This window comes from Mchenga conophoros, linkage group LG7 (assembly GCF_057382185.1).
Source record: "Mchenga conophoros isolate Kocher_MC1m ecotype Shallow Benthic linkage group LG7, M_conophoros_male_GT1.1, whole genome shotgun sequence".
Classification (NCBI taxonomy): domain Eukaryota; kingdom Metazoa; phylum Chordata; class Actinopteri; order Cichliformes; family Cichlidae; genus Mchenga; species Mchenga conophoros.
The window spans coordinates 65916280-65934317 of NC_140532.1; the positions used below are offsets into that span (position 1 = coordinate 65916280).

Below are 18038 nucleotides of genomic sequence, written 5' to 3' on the forward strand. Positions count from 1 at the left end.
AAAAACAGACAGCTGTCTTTGTTCAAGGAGCATGAGTCTGCAACCCAAAAACAAGAAGGATGCGCGTAATTACGCACATGGCAAAGTAAATTCATTAACATCTGATGCGACGTGTTCGTCTGTGGCACGCGCCAAAAATGATACGCAAAGATTTCGCGTTTATGGAAAGGACCTCATACAGTCCGCCCTCATCTTAAACTGTCATGGTCCCCGTGCCTGCTCGGCTGGCCCTGTGTGGCTACATGTTATGTTTTGTCTTTTCTCTCTCTCCTCTCTCTCTGCTCGCTGCCTGGGCGGAGCTCATTGTGAGCTCCCGGCCTCCACCACCTGTAGGCAATCACCTGTGGCTCCTCACCTTGTTTGCTCCCGCTACTTAAGGCAGTGACTGAGAGCACCTCGCCGCTGGACTATTGAATAACGCTCGTCAGTGCTACTTTAGCCTCAGCCAGTATTGAGCTCTGTCCGTGAAAGTTCCGTGCTAACCCTTGTTCTCTGTATGCAGATTTCTCGTGTTTGGTTTGGGGACTCTGGACGCTTTTCCCGACCCCGCTCTGCACCCCTGGGAACCCTGGCCCCCTTCTCCTTCACCTGTATATAGTGCACCTGGAGTGTGTAAATAAACCTGTTTTTCTGAGATTTCAGTCTGCGCCGAGTCCTCCCTGCTCCTCCGTGACATAAACCTTGGCTTCTCCTTCATTTATCTAAGTTAACTCCATGTTCTCTGAAACAAACACGCGGGAAACCTGCACGAACAATGTGTTCTTAAACGACCACACTCCCTCACTGCTGCTGCTCAAATTTAAACTCGTTTGTGCTGCCAGTCAGTTCTGCCTGCGTGTTTTTATAAACAAAACAATAGATGAACAGGTTGTTTGCAGCCCACCTACACACATTTACACTTCCGTGCGCGCAATTTTGCGGCTTTTAACAGCAAAACGAAAACTGCGCCCCTACAACTAAAACACCGCTGCTCTTCTGCACGGTCATTGCGTCCGTGGAGATAGCGTGAACTTGTTTTGCAAGTATATGATTCTTCTTTATTGTACCTCCATTAGAATCAATCCAGTCTCTGCTGGACACTTATTATACCTTCACAAAGCAGTGATGTCATATTTCTTATAAATTCTGCTGCCTTGTTGGCCACATCTCTGTCAGGAAAGACATTTTGATGTCGCTAAGACTTTTTAGCTAAATAAATAAAGAATATGCAAAACTGCCCAAAACTGAATGCAGCTTCTTCTTTGTATCAGGTATGTTGTTTGTGGCTCAAAATGACTTTACATCATTCATGAGAGGCAGGTTTGACATTTGTCTGACAAATAATACGCCAACAAGCCGTTTACAACACTTTAAATACGGGCAATCATTTTTTGGCCGACGATCACGGGGTGATAAAAAAATACCCCACACCAAATATGCGCACAGTTTTTTGTTGTTTTTTTAATCTGTTTGTGTTTTTTGGCGATGAGACTGTTAGAGAATACAGACCTGAGGAGAAATCCGTGGTTTAGCTGGTTTGAGCTACTCTCTGATCCAGAGGGTGGCGGTAATGCAACTAAAGGTCTTTTCGAAAACGCCACTACAGAAAAAGAAGAAGACGCAGGAGCAAGAGATGAGCGACGCGTACGAGCAGCAGTGAGTTGCTTCTTCTCCGTCCAGCACCGGATGTTTCATGTACGTACAGCTTTTATTTACCTTGTCAGCTCATCAGATGTCACTTTACATGTTCCGGACTGCGTAATTTACGGGTCTTAAACGTTATTGTGCAGCGGGGTTTGTGGTCGCTTGAATGGCTCTGGGGTCAAAGCGTATAGGGCTGCTGGACGCTGCAGCCGCTCTCGTTTGGATGTGTTCGGCTGCACTTGCAGACGAACCTCTCTGTGACTGACGTGGGGTTTCCCTGTTTGCCTTAAAATGGCTTGACGGTCAGCTTCTAGTCTTCCACGGAGCTCCCAGCCTTCCAGGAAACGTGTCTGTTTGTTCAGCGCCGCTTCCTCGGAGCTGTCAGTCCGCCCGGGTCACCGATGATGAGGAGCTGGCGGTGCGAGCTCCTGCTTCCTTCGTGCCTTTAACTTTTCATATGTTAATGAACTCGTGACAGATTGTGATTGGAGAGTATTCGTAAGCCAAACCTCGCTGAGAGCTGTTACGCTTTGAGTGAAGGCGGTGGATTTAAACCAAAACAGGGAGCATCGTTTTTAAGGATGTAGAGACACATTTATATTCGTCAGATGTGTCATCCAAATATAGGAATTTGTCATTTTTTACTGTAATAATGAATATGGGAGAGTAGCTCACCTTTACTTTACTGTCAGGTTTACCAGCTTTTAATATCATTTTACTGATTTTTGCTTTTTCAGTTCAGATACTTTGCTTTTCTTTGCCAAGAAGAAAATCTATATTACAAAGACCCTTCAAGATTAGATGAAGAGCCCCAAACAATATGGCAGTTCCCTTATGAGCATTCACTTGGCAAGAGCAGGGAGGAAGAACTCCTTTTATATAAGCAAAGGCAAAGAGATCAGACAGAAGTTATTGACATGTAATAGTGTCAAGTAAATGTGGGCTGAAAAGACGAGCGTGTGCAGTAAACTGTGAAAGATGTCCTTTGCGATTTTATAGAAAAAATGATGACCACACATGCAAAATATACTTACCTGTATTTTTTTAAAATTTATTATGAATGTGTTGTGGAAGAAAAATTTAATAAATAACAAACACAAAAGGGAAAAAAAAGCATATTATCAGCATACATACTAGTTGGATTGGAAACAAACTCCTCTGCAGTTCGTTTGGAGCCACACCGAGATCACCTTCTCCGAGGCTCTCTGTGCGGTTGTTTTGCTCCACACCGCGATGACTGTGTTCACACCTGCATTCTTTTTAATAACCACTAGGGGGTCTCTTCTGAAGTCCACGAGGGGGGGGGGAGCCCATGTTCAATACAACATGATGTTAGTTTTATCATGCAGTCAGCAAAAACGGTCTCCTTCACACTGAGACTTCTCACATGTGCCTATTTCCATCTTCTGTGTGGAACCACCACAGTGTGTGTGTGTGTGACAAAGATGGGGACTGTGCTTGGTGGTATCTGGAAGTCTGCACGGAGATGAACTTCCTGTCAGTTTTTACAGCATTTGCTGCTCAGTTCTCCTCATCCGTGGGGCAGAAGTGTTTAGCTGCCTTTGTAAATGAAGCTTGCATCGCCGTGCTGCCCTCCAGCCTCTGCCTTCTGTCGTGAAGCACGAGGAAAGGGTTTATGCTATTTCTCAGAGATTGCGACTGATGTTCTTTCTAATTTACAATTCATTACGAGGAAACGGGAATGTTACACAAGGGAGTCATGTTTGGATGACTGAAATGAAATGAAGGAAGAGATCTGACGTGCTGGTATTAGTGTTGTACACAGTCCTGTTCTCTGTGACCTCTGCATTGGATTTTTCTTACCACTATAAAAAATCCATGGTGGATGTTGTGGATGAGGTTTGAGAACATTATTTAGCGTTAATGTGTGGTGAGGAGATCCTATCTGGAGTGCAGGCCCCTCAGCTGAGATTCTACACCTTCACCAATCTGCCATCACACACTTCTGCTTGTCATACATCCACTGAACACGTGACAGAAGCCTGTGAGCTTCAGCCGTCGCTCTCTGCCGCTGTAGTTCTGCTGTTAGATCATGTTTATATTGCACCATAAAACTCAGTTTTATACTGATGTTAAACTCTGATATATTGGCTGGGTAGCAGGATTTTATAAAGATGCATTTATTAGTGTTGTCAGTTATTCCAAACTGTCCCACACAGCTTCACTTCCCCCTTGTTTTAACACCCTGTAATTAGACAAACAGCTCTTTCTGAGATCGTCTAATCTTATTTGCACCTCTGAAGATTCGAGTTTCTGATCCCACTGCTCCCACAGCACCCACTCCCTGCTGCCTCTTAAAGGTGCAATGCGTAAAATGCTATCACAGCATGGATCTGCACTAGGAAGTTCACCATCCACAATAGCATTATCTGATTTTATGAAGGTTCATTGCCCAGCCAACAGCTAAAACACCTCTGTTAGAAACAACTTTATTACTTCCTCATAAGATGGGCATCGGGAAGAGACTTTAGTCTTTCTGGTCTCTAAAACTGTGAGCTTTCCCGTGTACTCTCTTAGCTCTGGAGATGTTAATAACATAGTTTTAAATACTTGTAATAGCTGTCTGCTCTGTCATCATGCTGGCTGACCTGTTTGACAGGTTTGGATACATTCCATATACAGCATGGTAACTATTTAACTGTAATGAGTAGCATGTGATCTATACTGCAGCCAAATACCAGGGTGTTATACAGGCACTCATATGACCCAACATGAGTGACAGTCCACTCTGCAGCAAAGTGTTTACAGAGGTCAGGAAAGGCCTTGACCTCTGTAAACAGACATTAAGGCCCTTTTCCAATCACAACCATCGCCATCTGGTGGCATCTGATGAGCTATAGTTTTCCCTCCACAAAGCTACATCCATCTTTTTTATCATCTTGATCTCTGACCGGTTGCAGGTTTTTGCTGGCTGTTGCATGCTGAAATCAGTCACAAAGAGGTGTACAGTGCTGCACCACAATCCTTCTTGTGATTGCTTTGGTCACTAGCAGGCTGCTGCCAGTAGACCCGGTGCAGGTTGTGGATATTCCAGTTTCCACTGCAGACTGCTTGGAATACAGTTACAGTACAAAACACGGTTTTCACTGCTTTGGAACATTGTGAAAGTTGTAAAATTAAATTATTTCACAATACCTGAGATACAAGGAAGGGTGTTACTGTAACAGGGTGGATGTCATCATGTAAAGAAAAGGAGGAAGGAGAAGTAGCCTCCTTCCCAAGTCTTTTCAGACTTTGTGTGTGTTCTAAAGGAAGATCCAGAAAATGCATTCACTGCTTTTGTTTTGGTAACTGAGATATCCCAGTAGGCACATTAATGGGGACACTGAATATGTACCCTCTCAAATTGCAAAGGATTGCGGGTCAGGGAAGTCCCAAGTCGGGTATTGGTTCTCACCTGAATTAAAGACGAGCATTGTTCAGGAATGCCTCTGAGAACAGAAATGGATGAGTGGCCTGAGCCGGAGACCTTAAAGTCACCTTGCTTATGCGCTGAGCTGATGCTCTGTAATGCCGTGCTTGACATAGTGGAGAAAGCTGAGTTATTGGATTGCGTTTGGTGTTTTAGGCTCAGAAAGCCGGGGCGACAGAGATGGATGAACTGTGTCGGGGGTGCCTTGTTCGTTTTTGCTCAGCAGATTTTGTGTGTTGAATAATATTTCCTCGGGTGGAGTGGTTCGGGGGGAAGGTTGCGTAACGGCTCTGGCTTCCCTGTGTGAGTCGTGTAGCACACACTGAAAATGAGATGGGAGAAGGTCTTGTGATGCTGGTGTGGAGCCCCCGAGCTTCATAGTATCTTTCATCACGATTGAACCACCCTCCTCTGTGCATGCTACCTGGAGGGGCTGTGTGTGTGTTTGTGTGCACTTGGGTTCAGGGATTGCATGTCACTGTGTGTTTGTGTATTTTCAGGGAGAAGGAGGGGGGGCTGGGAGCGCCCTTTCTGGTTCAGGGAAGCAAAAATCCTGCATCCTTTGCAGTCAGAGAGGAGTGTGATTTATAGAGTCCCTGACTGTGTGTGTGTGTGTGTGTGTGTGTGTGTGTGTGTGTGTGTGTGTGCATTTGTTGTGGCAGGACGGGGCACATTAATCAGGCCAAATGGCGTCACTGGCCAGCAGGTGATTGTACCGCTGCCATCCATCCTCAACAGGGAATCACGACTGCTGACTGAGGGGCTTTGCTGTTTTTTCGGGCATCTAAAAGAAGTGCTGCAGGGGAGAGATGTGACAAGCAACATTTCACACTCTGAGCATCACAGGCACGACTGTTTAGCTGTAGGACATATGCTCAGTAACCCATGCAAGATGTTTACCACTTAAACATGATCAGATGATTAAATTACAGCCAAAAACATAAAGGCCTGGATGACCTGTAAATCTATTTATTGTGGTTTAAGTTGCTTTCTCCGAGACAAGTCACGGTTCAACTGAAGGTTTCTGTTTCAGAAAAAGAAAGTTTTTTATGCCTGTAGTGACGAGGATAGTGTAGAAAGAAAGATAGAAACTGCATGGGCATAAAAATGCACCTAATGTTCTGACCTGTTGGGATGTAAGCCGGAGACTTGCTGCTCTGGGTGTTAATGCCCATATGGTGTGGGCTCTAATTACAAAGCTATCAGCCACCCCATGTTGACAGATTCTAAAGCGGTCGTGCACAACCTCCTGAAATATTTGAAATACTGAAATAATCAGGGCAGCGAAAAGTGAGCTCACTGTCAGAAGATTAATACATCGAGTTTGGTTCACTGGCAACATGTTTAAAGATGGAGAATTTGTTAAGTGAAGAACAAAAGACTCCACTTAGCAAAGGTTCTGATGAGCAGCCTTTCTAAACCACTGCTAAAGATCCAAAATGAAGCCAAACTCTTGAGGTTTAGCTAAGAAATGATTTCACTGTGGGTAATGGAAAAAGTCCAATAAGCGATCCAAGTTGGAGTTTGGTGCTATGTGGAGGAAGACCAGCACGAGAGAGAATTACACCACTCTCTCTATTCAAAGCTATAACAAGACATGGAGGCAGAAATAGCTGAAGTCTGTAGTTGAACACTGGCACCAGTTCAACCAGCAGGCCGTTCTTCATCTGCTCCATCTACTACTGCTTGAGAACCAAAGAAAACCCAAGGAGTGACCATTCTCCACAATCGCCTGACCCAACATCAGTGCAGACTGTTGAAGGCTCAAAAAGCCAAGCAGAGATCACCTTTGATCCAGTGACGTGTCTGTGGAAACCTCTACATCTACACTTCCACTGCAGAAATAAAGGATAGAGTGTCAAAGATCTTGTGACTTCACCTTAACAGGAAATGCGTAGTGATTCATAAGAGCGCCCTGTCCACAGGAAGTCTTTGCCAACCAAGGATGTGGCCCCATGCCAAGCCTTGCAAAATATATCTGAAGGGCTCATATGGAAATCAATGGGAAAGGAAACGCAACACCTTTTTTTTTAAACGACAAAACCAACCACTGATAAGCCTTTTGTTGGCACAAGGCTTTGAAATAGTATGAAACACAATGGCTTACTGTCAAGCCTATAATTGGCCTTTAGGTCTAAGAGATCTTTGTAAGCCGTAACTCGAATAAAGGTAACACAATGACAATGAAAGGTCAAGTCTTACACTGAGTTATAACCAGAAGTCCAGTGTGTCAGATTAATCACAGGAAGGAACAAAACAAGGTTTAAACTTCACATAAGATGCTCACTTTTTCCAGTATTTTCCACGTTTAACCTTCAGAGGGTTTGAGTAAATAAAAGTACGACTCGAATGGAGACTTAGATTTGATTTGTTTTGCTGTAACGCAAGTACATTTGTCATCAACATATCTTTGATTTATTTCTTTCCTGCTCTTACTCCTTAGGTGGGCGGGTCTTATTACAGACTCCATCACCTAGCAACCACTCTTAAACCTAATCAAGCCTGATGAAAATTAAATCAAATGAACAAAACTCAGTTTACAATCCCGAGTGAAAATATAACGGTTGGTCACAGATTCTTGGATAAAATTCTTCCCACCCAGAAACAATAATACTGAGATTTGTTTGCAAAGGTAAATGACGACCCATCCATCCATTTTCTTTACCACTTATCCAGTTAAGTTACTCGATGGGATTTTAACTCTGTCAAAAATGATGCTGAACCCTGACCTAAACTCAGACTTGCACACCAAACCATGGCTGTTAGAGTGACAGCCAGACTGCGGACACATCAAAGAGCGCCCCCCGGTGTTTAGTTTTATTAGGCGAGGAAGCCGTGTCACCGGGGACGGCAGGTCCAGCCAGTGTCCTGCTCGGAGGAAACAATGTAAGTAAATGGCACACGTTAAGCAGCGTCTGCAGGCCAAATGTTTGCTTTGTCTTTGGTGATGTGGGTGTTTAGGTACACATGAGTGTGTTTGTGCATCTCGAGTGTTTCACCCTCGGTCTTACTCACTAAACGCTGCATTATATAACCTCATCTTCAGAGCTGCATGACAAGCATTGGCCCAGGGGGGGGGGGGGGGGGGTGTGTGTGTGTGTGTGTGTGTGTGTGTGTGTGTGTGTGTGTGTGTGTGTGTGAGAGAAGGATGCCAGCTGTTGCTGGGTGAGGAATCCTGGGAAGGCCGTTTGAGGAGTCAGCAGTGTGATGCTGTCCCATGACTGGGCATTTATTTCAAACCAGATGAAAGGTGTGTGTGACAGGAGATGTATAGCAGTGCAGTTTAAGATTTGTTTGCCTTTTTCTTTGTGGTTTTTAATCAATCATTCCAACTTCCTATTATTTGCACTGTAACATGATGAAAGAATAGATTCTAAAAATACAACACTGAGGTTTACTTTAGAGATGAACGGGGTGTGAGATTTCAAAGCAAGGACAACTGAACAGGATCTAAATGACAGTGTGGAGCTACAACATGCTGCTCGTTTTCTTTCGTGCTCTTTTTTTCCCTCTGAGAAGTGATCAGTAGATCTGTTTTGATGCCTCCAGGTAAGGATCAGCTTTCTGAGATACAAAGATCTTCTTCTCCTTCTTTAAGCATCAGAGTCAGGGAGGACAAGCGTGTCCTATCAGGAGGTTTGTGGGTTTTTTTATGTCAGACCACAAAGCATACTTTGCTCTGCTCAGCTAACTCTGCCTGCAGAATGTGTGCGATCAGAAACAACAGGAAATTATATTCACTTTCACACCTTAAGCATTTAAATAAGAAGTGCCGTGTCACCGTAGGCACGTTTGGTAGGCCTGGTGTTGAGTCAGATGTCACACTGGTTTTGTTTTATCATCTCAAATTTAGAAAGAAGTAAACTTGTATAGATTTATTCACGTAACATTTTGTTATTGGCGGTTAAATTTACACTTGCAGCTACACGGCCTGTAATACCCTCTTTTCTTTTCATTACGAATGTTTTCACTTTTTCATAGCAGAAAAGGATTCTTAGACTGACCGTCGCAAAGCACTGTCTCAGTTTGGAGCAAAGTAAGGGTTGCAGTCGTTCTTGTAATTTGAGGTGTTTGTTTACTCTCTGACTTTGGCCTTTAAGGCAGCACCTCCACCCAACCACTCTTGCAAAACTGCACCAAGTCCTGCAGAAATGCTGCTTTAAGGACAAACTCGGAGGGGAAATGTTAGTTCAAGGCTTTATAGCTAAACCAGGTTTAAATATATTTAAGGTGATCTAAATGAATTCAGGACTCTGATTTGCTTGTTCACTTTTTCTAAATGTTTCAAATCATCATGATGTTGCTTTTTAATAAATATTGAACTGAATCTTTTAGATTCATCAACAAGGAAAAGACTTTCTGGCCAGAGACAAATCTCCATTAGGAGACAATGTAGTGGACTCGATAATCACATTAAATGAACTGAACTTGAAGTGATCTGCAACAGGAGTGGCTGGAAATTCCTAAATCAGTAACTGAAAGGTTATTAGTAAAGCTTCAGAATGAGTAATGCTGATGTCTGTATATGGATCAATTTCACGTAAATGCTCTGAATTTGTATCTGGTCTGAAATTATATTACTGAGAACATTTGTAAAAAAAAAAAAAACTTCACCACATCAGCAACATGTGTTTTTTTTGTAACACATGGCATGATTTTTTATAAAGCCTAAAACCCATGTATTAGGAGGACATTTGTGCATAGACTGTATGTAAAAGATGGACGTGGCTGTTGGTTTTGCAGTCTGCCTGCTGAGCCTTCAATGTTTTAGCTACTATGTGTCATTTCTTGGAGCTAGAAGTGACCATATTTGGGCATGAGTGTGGATTGCTAAGCTAACAGCTAATGCTACTTAGCTTGGCGAACATACTGCATCCGTATATTGAATGTAACACACAGATGCACATACTGGACACATTCACTGCAAGCAAAATTATTCATGTGAGTGCTTTAAAATGGGAATCTGTGGGGACTGGCTCACTTTCATAGATAGCCTCAAGTGGACGTAACAGGAACTGCAGCTTTTGGCCAAATATATTCCTTTGTTAATGGTATTTAACATTATCAAACCACATGATCTTTGTTTGAATTGCAGGTCAAGTGTGTTTTTAAAATTATTATGTTCACACTGTCTATTTTAACATGGTGTAATATTGCTGATTTCTCTCTTTCATTGGTCCACAGATGCTTTGTGAGTTCACTCTGTGAGGGTCAGCACCCTCAGGGGTGGAATGATCTGCAGAATCCTAACCTAGCAAGGCCGGCAGCTTCAGTGGAAACCTAAACTGGGACCAGCACTCTCATGTTCCTGCACAGCAGTAAATAGCTCTGTTTAACACCACTGTTGCACAGTCACAACGAAGAGGCTTTCCACCATGGAGGGTGTGGCAGTGGACAACCTAATAGACTTCGACCTACCGTCAGAGACCAAGACTCTCAACATAGATGGAGGGCAACACCAAGGACACACAGACATTTTCTCCCCAGAGCCAGCTTCTTCCACAGGAGTCCACCAGCTGCCAGAGCCCATGGCTCCAACCAAGCCCAACTCCCACCACCAGTCAGAGGAGGGAAACAACGACAGTGATGCTACAGAGTCGGCAGACAGTGAAAATGACATGGACCCGCCCTCTCATGAATGGGAACTAAGAAGGTCGTCGTCTTCGTCGGCTCACAGCGGGGAGGAAGCCGACGCCGAGACGGTGGAGAGGAGGCAGTTCATGAAGACGTATGTGGAGAAGGTGTTTCATGGAAAGTAAGGAGCAACATTTTGAACTGTTTTTGGTCTTTTGTGTTTGAGTGAGTCTTAAAAAAAGACAGCTCACATTTGTTTGATAAATGAGATTGTGAAGCATTAGAGCCACAGAAAAATGTTGTGTGTTCTCTGCAGGTGCTTCGGCTTCCTCACACATTCTAAAGGCTAATTAGTGATATGGATAATAGTGATAGCTGTGAATAACTGTCTGCTTCTCTGTGTTGGTAAATGATGGAGTAATCCCATAAGTTTTTGCAGAATGACAGAAAAATGATGCAAAGTTTTGAAATTGCACAAGTATACACCGTCTGTACAGCGTCGGCATTCGTAAGAAAACATGCAACTTGAAAATTGTGGGTTTTTTAGGATGAATCAGTGGCATACTTGTTGCATCGTGTTTTGCAAATAGAAGAGGTCTGACTTACTGAAATGTCATTGACTTGAAACAGATCAGAGTTGTGCCATACATGTGGGAAATTACAAACAGGGATCCCTGGAAAAAACGGACAAAGATGAGAGAAACAATCATCCTGATATCCGCTGTTTGTTTCAGTCGTTCTTTGAGACTATTGAAACTTTCTGGGGGTTTTTGTCTTTTGCTGAAAGTGAACTGTCAGATCTGAACCACATGAAATCAGGAAGGCAGGGTGAGACGATCTGGGCTGAAATGCTTTGATCTCCACACAAAAGTGTGGGCTTTGAAAGCAGCATGAGTCATGTGAGGTTGCTGCGGACAGTGTTTACTGAAAAGGGCGTTGGATTAACTTGCATTGTTAAAATGTAAGTTGGTATGATGAAAAGGTGTTGCCTTTCGCCTTTAGATTTTTGAAACTTGTTTTGTGATGATGAAAGAAAGAATGTGGAGAAGTCTGTAAACCCTCCATGTCGATCGCGGAGACGAGTCTACCGTAGGCGTGACTGGTTTTATCTGATGTCGTCTGTACGTGTTTGTGTTTTAACAACAGATTTAGTGGATGTTTCTAACAGCCTGTCTTTATGAAACTAGAAATGTTGTGAAAATACATGCAGGAAGTTAATTACAGTACAGAAACTTCAAAGCGTGTCATAGAGGAGCTGACGGTCCGACAGCGCCTCTCCAATGTTGGCGAGCATTGTGTGGGTCTGGATGGTAGCCACCAAATTATCAACGCAGGGAAAGAGCTGTAGGGTGAAGGTGGCGTCGACATTTACCAGAGTGCTAAATTCTGTCCAGGAAGCCAGATAAGGAAAAGATATCGTTGGTATTTGAACACAGAGGAGGTTACAAACTCCAACCAGGGTGTCTCAATGTAGCCATGGGCACGTTTATGTTAAAGCAGCAGTGTTTGCACTGTATGATCACACACATGGGTGGTTCTGCTGTTATCACTCGAGCATATTTTAAGAAGTGAAGAAATTGAACAGTGGCCTCTGTGCTTAGCACGTGGCCTTGGTGCTCGTGCTTCATGGTTTACACGCTGAGCCTCTCGTGACACTGCGGCAGGGTCACGGGGGTCACTGGGGTCACTGCTGACGTAAGAAATCTAATGGAGTGAAATGTGAGGTTGGTCAAAGACACTTCTAAATATCAGGACAGCTTTGTATTTCATTGAACTTTGTTAGGTGTGTTTATTTTGACCCCTCAAGCATTGACCATTGACCACTGAGCTCTTTGCACATTGACCCACATTGACCACAGAGAGGTCACCATGTGACCTCTCTGTGGTCAATGCCATAACGCATCTCATCCTAAAGTAAAATCTTCTTGCCATTAGAACTCTGATTCAGCAGTTTGCCCTCTTTACCTTTGTCTGGGACGGTCCAGTCATCTCTCATTATCTTCATCACCCTCTTAGTGGATTTCTGATTGTCCCTTAACCCTTTAAAGCCGGTCGGAGCAGCACGCTCCGTTTTGCGTAACTATTTTTAAATCCCTGTAGAACTGGAACCGTGTAAGCTAGCGCAATAATTTTTTGCATATGAAACCAGAGGAGTTTTACTTACATCTTATGCCATCAGCTTGTCCTCGGTCACGGTTTCCTTCCACATAAAGCTTTGCAACAATTGCATAAAAAGCACTTGCAGCAACAAAAACATAATATTCCAGAAACACGCTTTGCCGATCCGATCAGCTGTTCAAAACACTTCCCACATTGAAACAGACGTCAACGCGAACTGTCGCATGTCCGCCATTACCTGCCCGAAACCGAAAGTGACGTCATTTTCACAGAAAATGTAGTTTTTTACTTGTAGGCCTTAAAAGCCTATACTGGTGTTTTTATAAGTCATGTTTGACTTTATGCTTTTCTGAATAGTTTCTGGGATGCTTAGAACTCAAATTGCACTGCTTTAAACAGTTTATTTTGATGCACATGCTGTTTCCTTTGCAAATTTGCATCATAGGATTGTTTTTCGTTTTTCCTGCAGTATATAAAAATTGGTGTGTCTCAAAAATAAAACTATGAAGACACTCAAAATAAATTTCCTGTTGTTGTAAACTATTTTTTGTATTTAAAGTTTTGAGGGATAAGCCTCTTAAATTTCTCCAAGTAGAAATTTATGTAAAAAAAACAAAACAAAAACAATGTTTAATTTTTTTGTAGTTTATTGCACTTTTTTGCAATTAATGTAATTACTATGGACTTAATGCATACATATTATTAAAATATGGGCTATAACAGTTGTATTGATGTATAGCAAATTGAAATGCTCCCAAAAATGGCACTACAGCATGTAAAAATATAATATAAGCTCTGGCGGACTTGGTTCTATGGTAGGTCTTAAAGGGTTAATGTAATAGTGAAAGGATTCGAGATATGATGAGCCGCATCCTGTAGATGCTAATGCAGTAATGCATGACTAAGCGAGCTGTGCATCATGAAGGCAGACAGTAAATACACAAGATGAGTTTGAATGTTGTGCAGTATGCAGTTGGATATTTGCTGCCCTGCAATGCTGCTACTTTTTAGGTAATTTCACTACGTTGTTAAAGCCGTGCTGTTTCACTGGGACAGCAGCGACATCTTTCACATTAATAAACATGAGCAATCTTCTGAAATCACCTGTAAGAGCTGGCTGTTAGCTCAGTGATGTAAAATCAGTGATTGCCAGTCTTTTTTGTTTTTTACATCTTCGGCCTTTCTCTGTCGGTCAGTCCAAACTTCAGAACCATCTTCTTTGTATTTTTCAGATTTCTCTGTTTCATTTTCATCAAAGCAGACTTTAAAGTGTGTTTTCACAGCAGCCCCATGTTTTCACAGAGAGGACTTTGACCAAGAGGAGAAGGCTCGTTTTGGAGAGTTGTGCAGTGGAGAGAATGGAAAAGGCAGGGAGTGGTTTGCCAAGTATGTCAGCGCTCAGGTAAGTCCGGAGAAACTCAAACGCTCCCTCGTTATACCCATTATACAATGGCAGGTCATTTCAAATTCAAATTCAAATTTTATTTGTCTCACACACAACCATACACAGTATGACATGAGGTGAAGTGCTGTGCAATGCAATGCCCGACCATTAAATGTCAGTGGTTTTACAGTATTTACAATTTACAGGTTATACAAAATTTACAGATTTAACTTAGAAATTTACAGTAAAAAAATGTGCAAATAGCAGAAAGAGATTATAAATTATAGGAAGTGTGCATGAAGAAAAACCAGAGTGCGTGTGGTGATGTGATATGTGTGGGAGAGTCCAGTCCTACACCTGGTTCAGGGCCCGAATAGCCTGGGGGAAGAAGCTCCTCCTCATTCTCTCTGTTTTGGCCTTAAGGGAGCGGAAGCGCTTCCCAGACCTCAACAGTGAGAAGAGCCGAGCGCACCACTCTTTGCAGATCTCGTCTGGCCTGCTTGGTGCTGTTCCCAAACCAGGTGCAGATGTTTGCCGTCAGGACGCTCTCGATGGTGCAGGAGTAGAAGTTCTTGAGCACCTTCAGTGGCAGATGGAAGTCTCTAAGTCTTCTGAGGAAGAAGAGACGCTGACGGCTTTCTTAACCGGGGTGTTGATGTGACAGGACCATGACAGGTCCTGAGTGATGTGGACACCCAGGTATCGGAAACTGTCCACTCTCTCCACTGGCGTGCCACTGATGATGAGGGGCTTGTAATTCCTCGCCTGCTTTGTAGAGAAGTCCACGATCAGCTCTTTCCTGCTTTGTTCTCCTCAAAGCATCGAAATTCAAAACATCTTATACGTAAACATACACTCGCCCATCAAGACTGTTAACCAGACAGCTGTGCAGCGCACTTAACTGCTGAGTAAACGTGTGTACTTGTGCAACATACTAGAGATGGACCGATCCGATATTACGTATCGGTATCGGTCCGATACTGACCTAAATTACTGGATCGGATATCGGAGAAAAATAAAAAATGTAATCCGATCCATTAAATATCACGAAAGCACCTCACAAAACTTGCAACACGCCGTAACTCACCTCAGAACGTTAGCAGTCGGAGCAGTATGCATCACGTGATAGAGCAGCTGTGGCATGCCGGACCTGTCGGTGGTCTGGATAGCATGTGGAGCTTCGCTAGCAACCTGGCATTTCATCTCCGACAAAGTTATCCCCGAGAGAAGTAAAGCAAGTGTGTAAGTCCATCTCTGAATGTTTGTAAAGCATTCCCACGTTAAGCTTAACAAGCGACTGCCTCTCGCTCTCCGGCTGCTACTTCAATCATGAAACTGATCAGCTGATCGGCTTTTCTGTCGCGACTCCGTTTGTTTTTGGCCCACTTTGCACCAGAAAGAGGAAACCAGCGGCTGAACAACAGCAGAACGTTTAAGCTTGATAAGCTGTTGTTAGAATTTATTTAATATTACTTTCTACTCGAGGATCTTTTTCTACGTAGCTGACGGCTGTAACTGTGCAGGGGCGGATCTAGCAAAGTTTAGCCAGGGGGGCCGATAGGGCATGAACAGGGAAAAGGGGGCACAAAGACAGACTTTTCTTTCTTATTCTCATTTAAAATGTCGAGCTTTTAATAAATAATTATCTGACACCCAAAGTTTTAATTTGATGTAAAATGAATAGAAGTCAATTACTGTATATAGTGACTATTAAGTCTAATATACCCTAGTAAGCTATAGTACTTTTTACTTTGGGAAGGTACCATCTGTGCAGTCTGCAATTTTGTTGAAGAAAGATGTTGAATCTATTTAATATTTCTTGAAAAATAATTGATTTCTGTGCATTTTTTTTCACACTGCATCAAATTAAGGTTGATTACGTCGATTAAGCATCATGAGGTGGCGCGTGAGGGGTGGTTCTCTATTTTTTATTTATTTATTTTTGTTGTTGCTGGGAGTTGGAACCCTATTAGTTAGGTTGCTTAATATTTATGCTAAGTACTCTTTAAAATACCAGAATAGTGAGGATGGTGTAGGTTTAAGTTTATTAGATTGATCAGTATTGCTGAACTATGAAATATTTTTTTTTGCATACAGGTATAACAGAATAGCTTTAGTGTAGTTGTTGTTTTAAACTTGAGTATGAACTTGCAGACTTGCAAAATGCAGCAAGATATTTTAAAAAACAGTTTTGTTGATTAAAAAACACTATATCGGATTCATATCGGTATCGGCAGATATCCAAATTTATGATATCGGTATCGGTATCGGACATAAAAAAGTGGTATCGTGCCATCTCTACAACATACCTTTGGAAATGTAAGATTCTTCTGATGTGATTTATGCAAACATTTCAAGAACCAAGCACAGCAGCAAAAACAGTGCTGACCAACAACGAGCAAGCTAACGTCACATTGATGAAGAGCAGACAGCACTGCCTTTACAGATATTCGCTTTGGCAACGTCTTAATTTCTAACTCCAGTTTATGTGGAAGCATTTATGATAAGGTGATATTAAAAAGTAGTTTCAGACTTTCTTTAAAAGCCGACCTGTGTCAGTGAGTCAGTCTTCCTCTCTTCTCAGTCGAGCCCGCTGCTCATTCATATCTAAAGCAATTTTGGAAACTATTAGAGACGTCACAAACTACGCATCTTAGAGGCATGAAGATAATTACCCACCATGTTAGTGGTGGTATTAAGTGACATTAAGAGTAAACCATGGCAGAATATACTGAGAAAATTACTGCTATGGAGCTGCAGTGTAGTCGGCTCCAAAGTGTTGGAGCTCTTTGACTGCTGCTGTCATTCGGACTTTTTGGAAAACAACTTTCCTCAGAGGTGGAAACTGTGCTGCTGCAGAGGATTTAAAAACAGCATTCGATTTGTGATATTATTCTAAAGTGGCGCTGACTTCAAACTTGTGTTTTTAGATGGTTTTTGTTACATTATTCTCCTTTTAATGACTGAAAGTACACACAGTCACATGTTGTTGCACATTGTTACGAGCTAGTTTAGTAGCCTCTGTGTCCTTTTTAAATTCTTTTGGTTTTTTCCTTTTGCTGCTGTGTTGTACAAAAAGCGACCTTTCTGCTTTCTATTGTGCAAAAATGAGCTTTAAGGAACTCAAACAAAACACCCTGAAGGTTTCATTTCTGCACTGTGATGGAGTCATTTGGTGTAGAGACACAGCTCCATCCCCACAACATTGCTGGCCTTACGGATCAGTTTATTAAGGTCGCAGATGCCAACAGACTTAATAAACTGATCCGTAAGGCCAGCAATGTTGTGGGGATGGAGCTGGACTCCCTCAAGGTGGTGTCGGAGAGGCGGATGCTGTCCAGGATAAAGACAATGTTGGATAACACCTCCCACCCACTCCATGACATGCTGGTCAGTCACAGGAGCTCGTTCAGTGAGAGACTGAGATTACCGAAAAGCACCACTGAACGACACAGGAAATCATTCCTGCCTGTGGCCATCTCCCTGTACAACGCATCCACTTAACACACTGTTGCTGCTACAACTACACATGTTTCTTTTCCAAATATTTATTTATAAGTGACTTATGTATGTATGTATGTATATATATGTATATATTGTACTATTCTTAGTTAGCGTATTGTCTGTCTTGTCTTAATGTTGGTTTAAAATGGAGCACTGTAACAAAAAATAATTTCCCCCAGGGATCAATAAAGTATTCTGATTCTGATTCTGATTAATCAACATATGAGATTTGATTACTTATTTGTCAAATGAGAAGTTTGTAAAAGCCGTCTTCACTCTGGCAGCTGATTTTGTTTTTAGCCATGCGGTGCAGTTTCTCCGCAGCCTCGGCTTCATGCTTCTCTGCCTGGACTGTCAAACGTGTTTCTGAGCATCTGTGTGAGCTCCACGATGTCTCGAACT

At 42.6% G+C, this 18038-nt stretch overlaps 1 protein-coding gene across 2 annotated transcripts in view; it reads left to right on the forward strand.

Annotated features, from left to right (window-relative positions):
• Positions 1-1539: 1539 nt before the first annotated feature.
• The window catches only part of kiaa0513 (KIAA0513 ortholog), a 29163-nt gene continuing 12664 nt past the window's right edge, over positions 1540-18038 (forward strand). For both annotated transcript variants that reach the window (XM_085280864.1, XM_085280865.1), the window contains exons 1-3: positions 1540-1674; positions 10241-10811; positions 14051-14150. In XM_085280864.1, the coding sequence (XP_085136990.1) occupies positions 10432-10811; positions 14051-14150 (480 nt within the window). In that variant the 5' untranslated portion in view covers positions 1540-1674; positions 10241-10431. The remainder of the gene's footprint in view (positions 1675-10240; positions 10812-14050; positions 14151-18038) is intronic.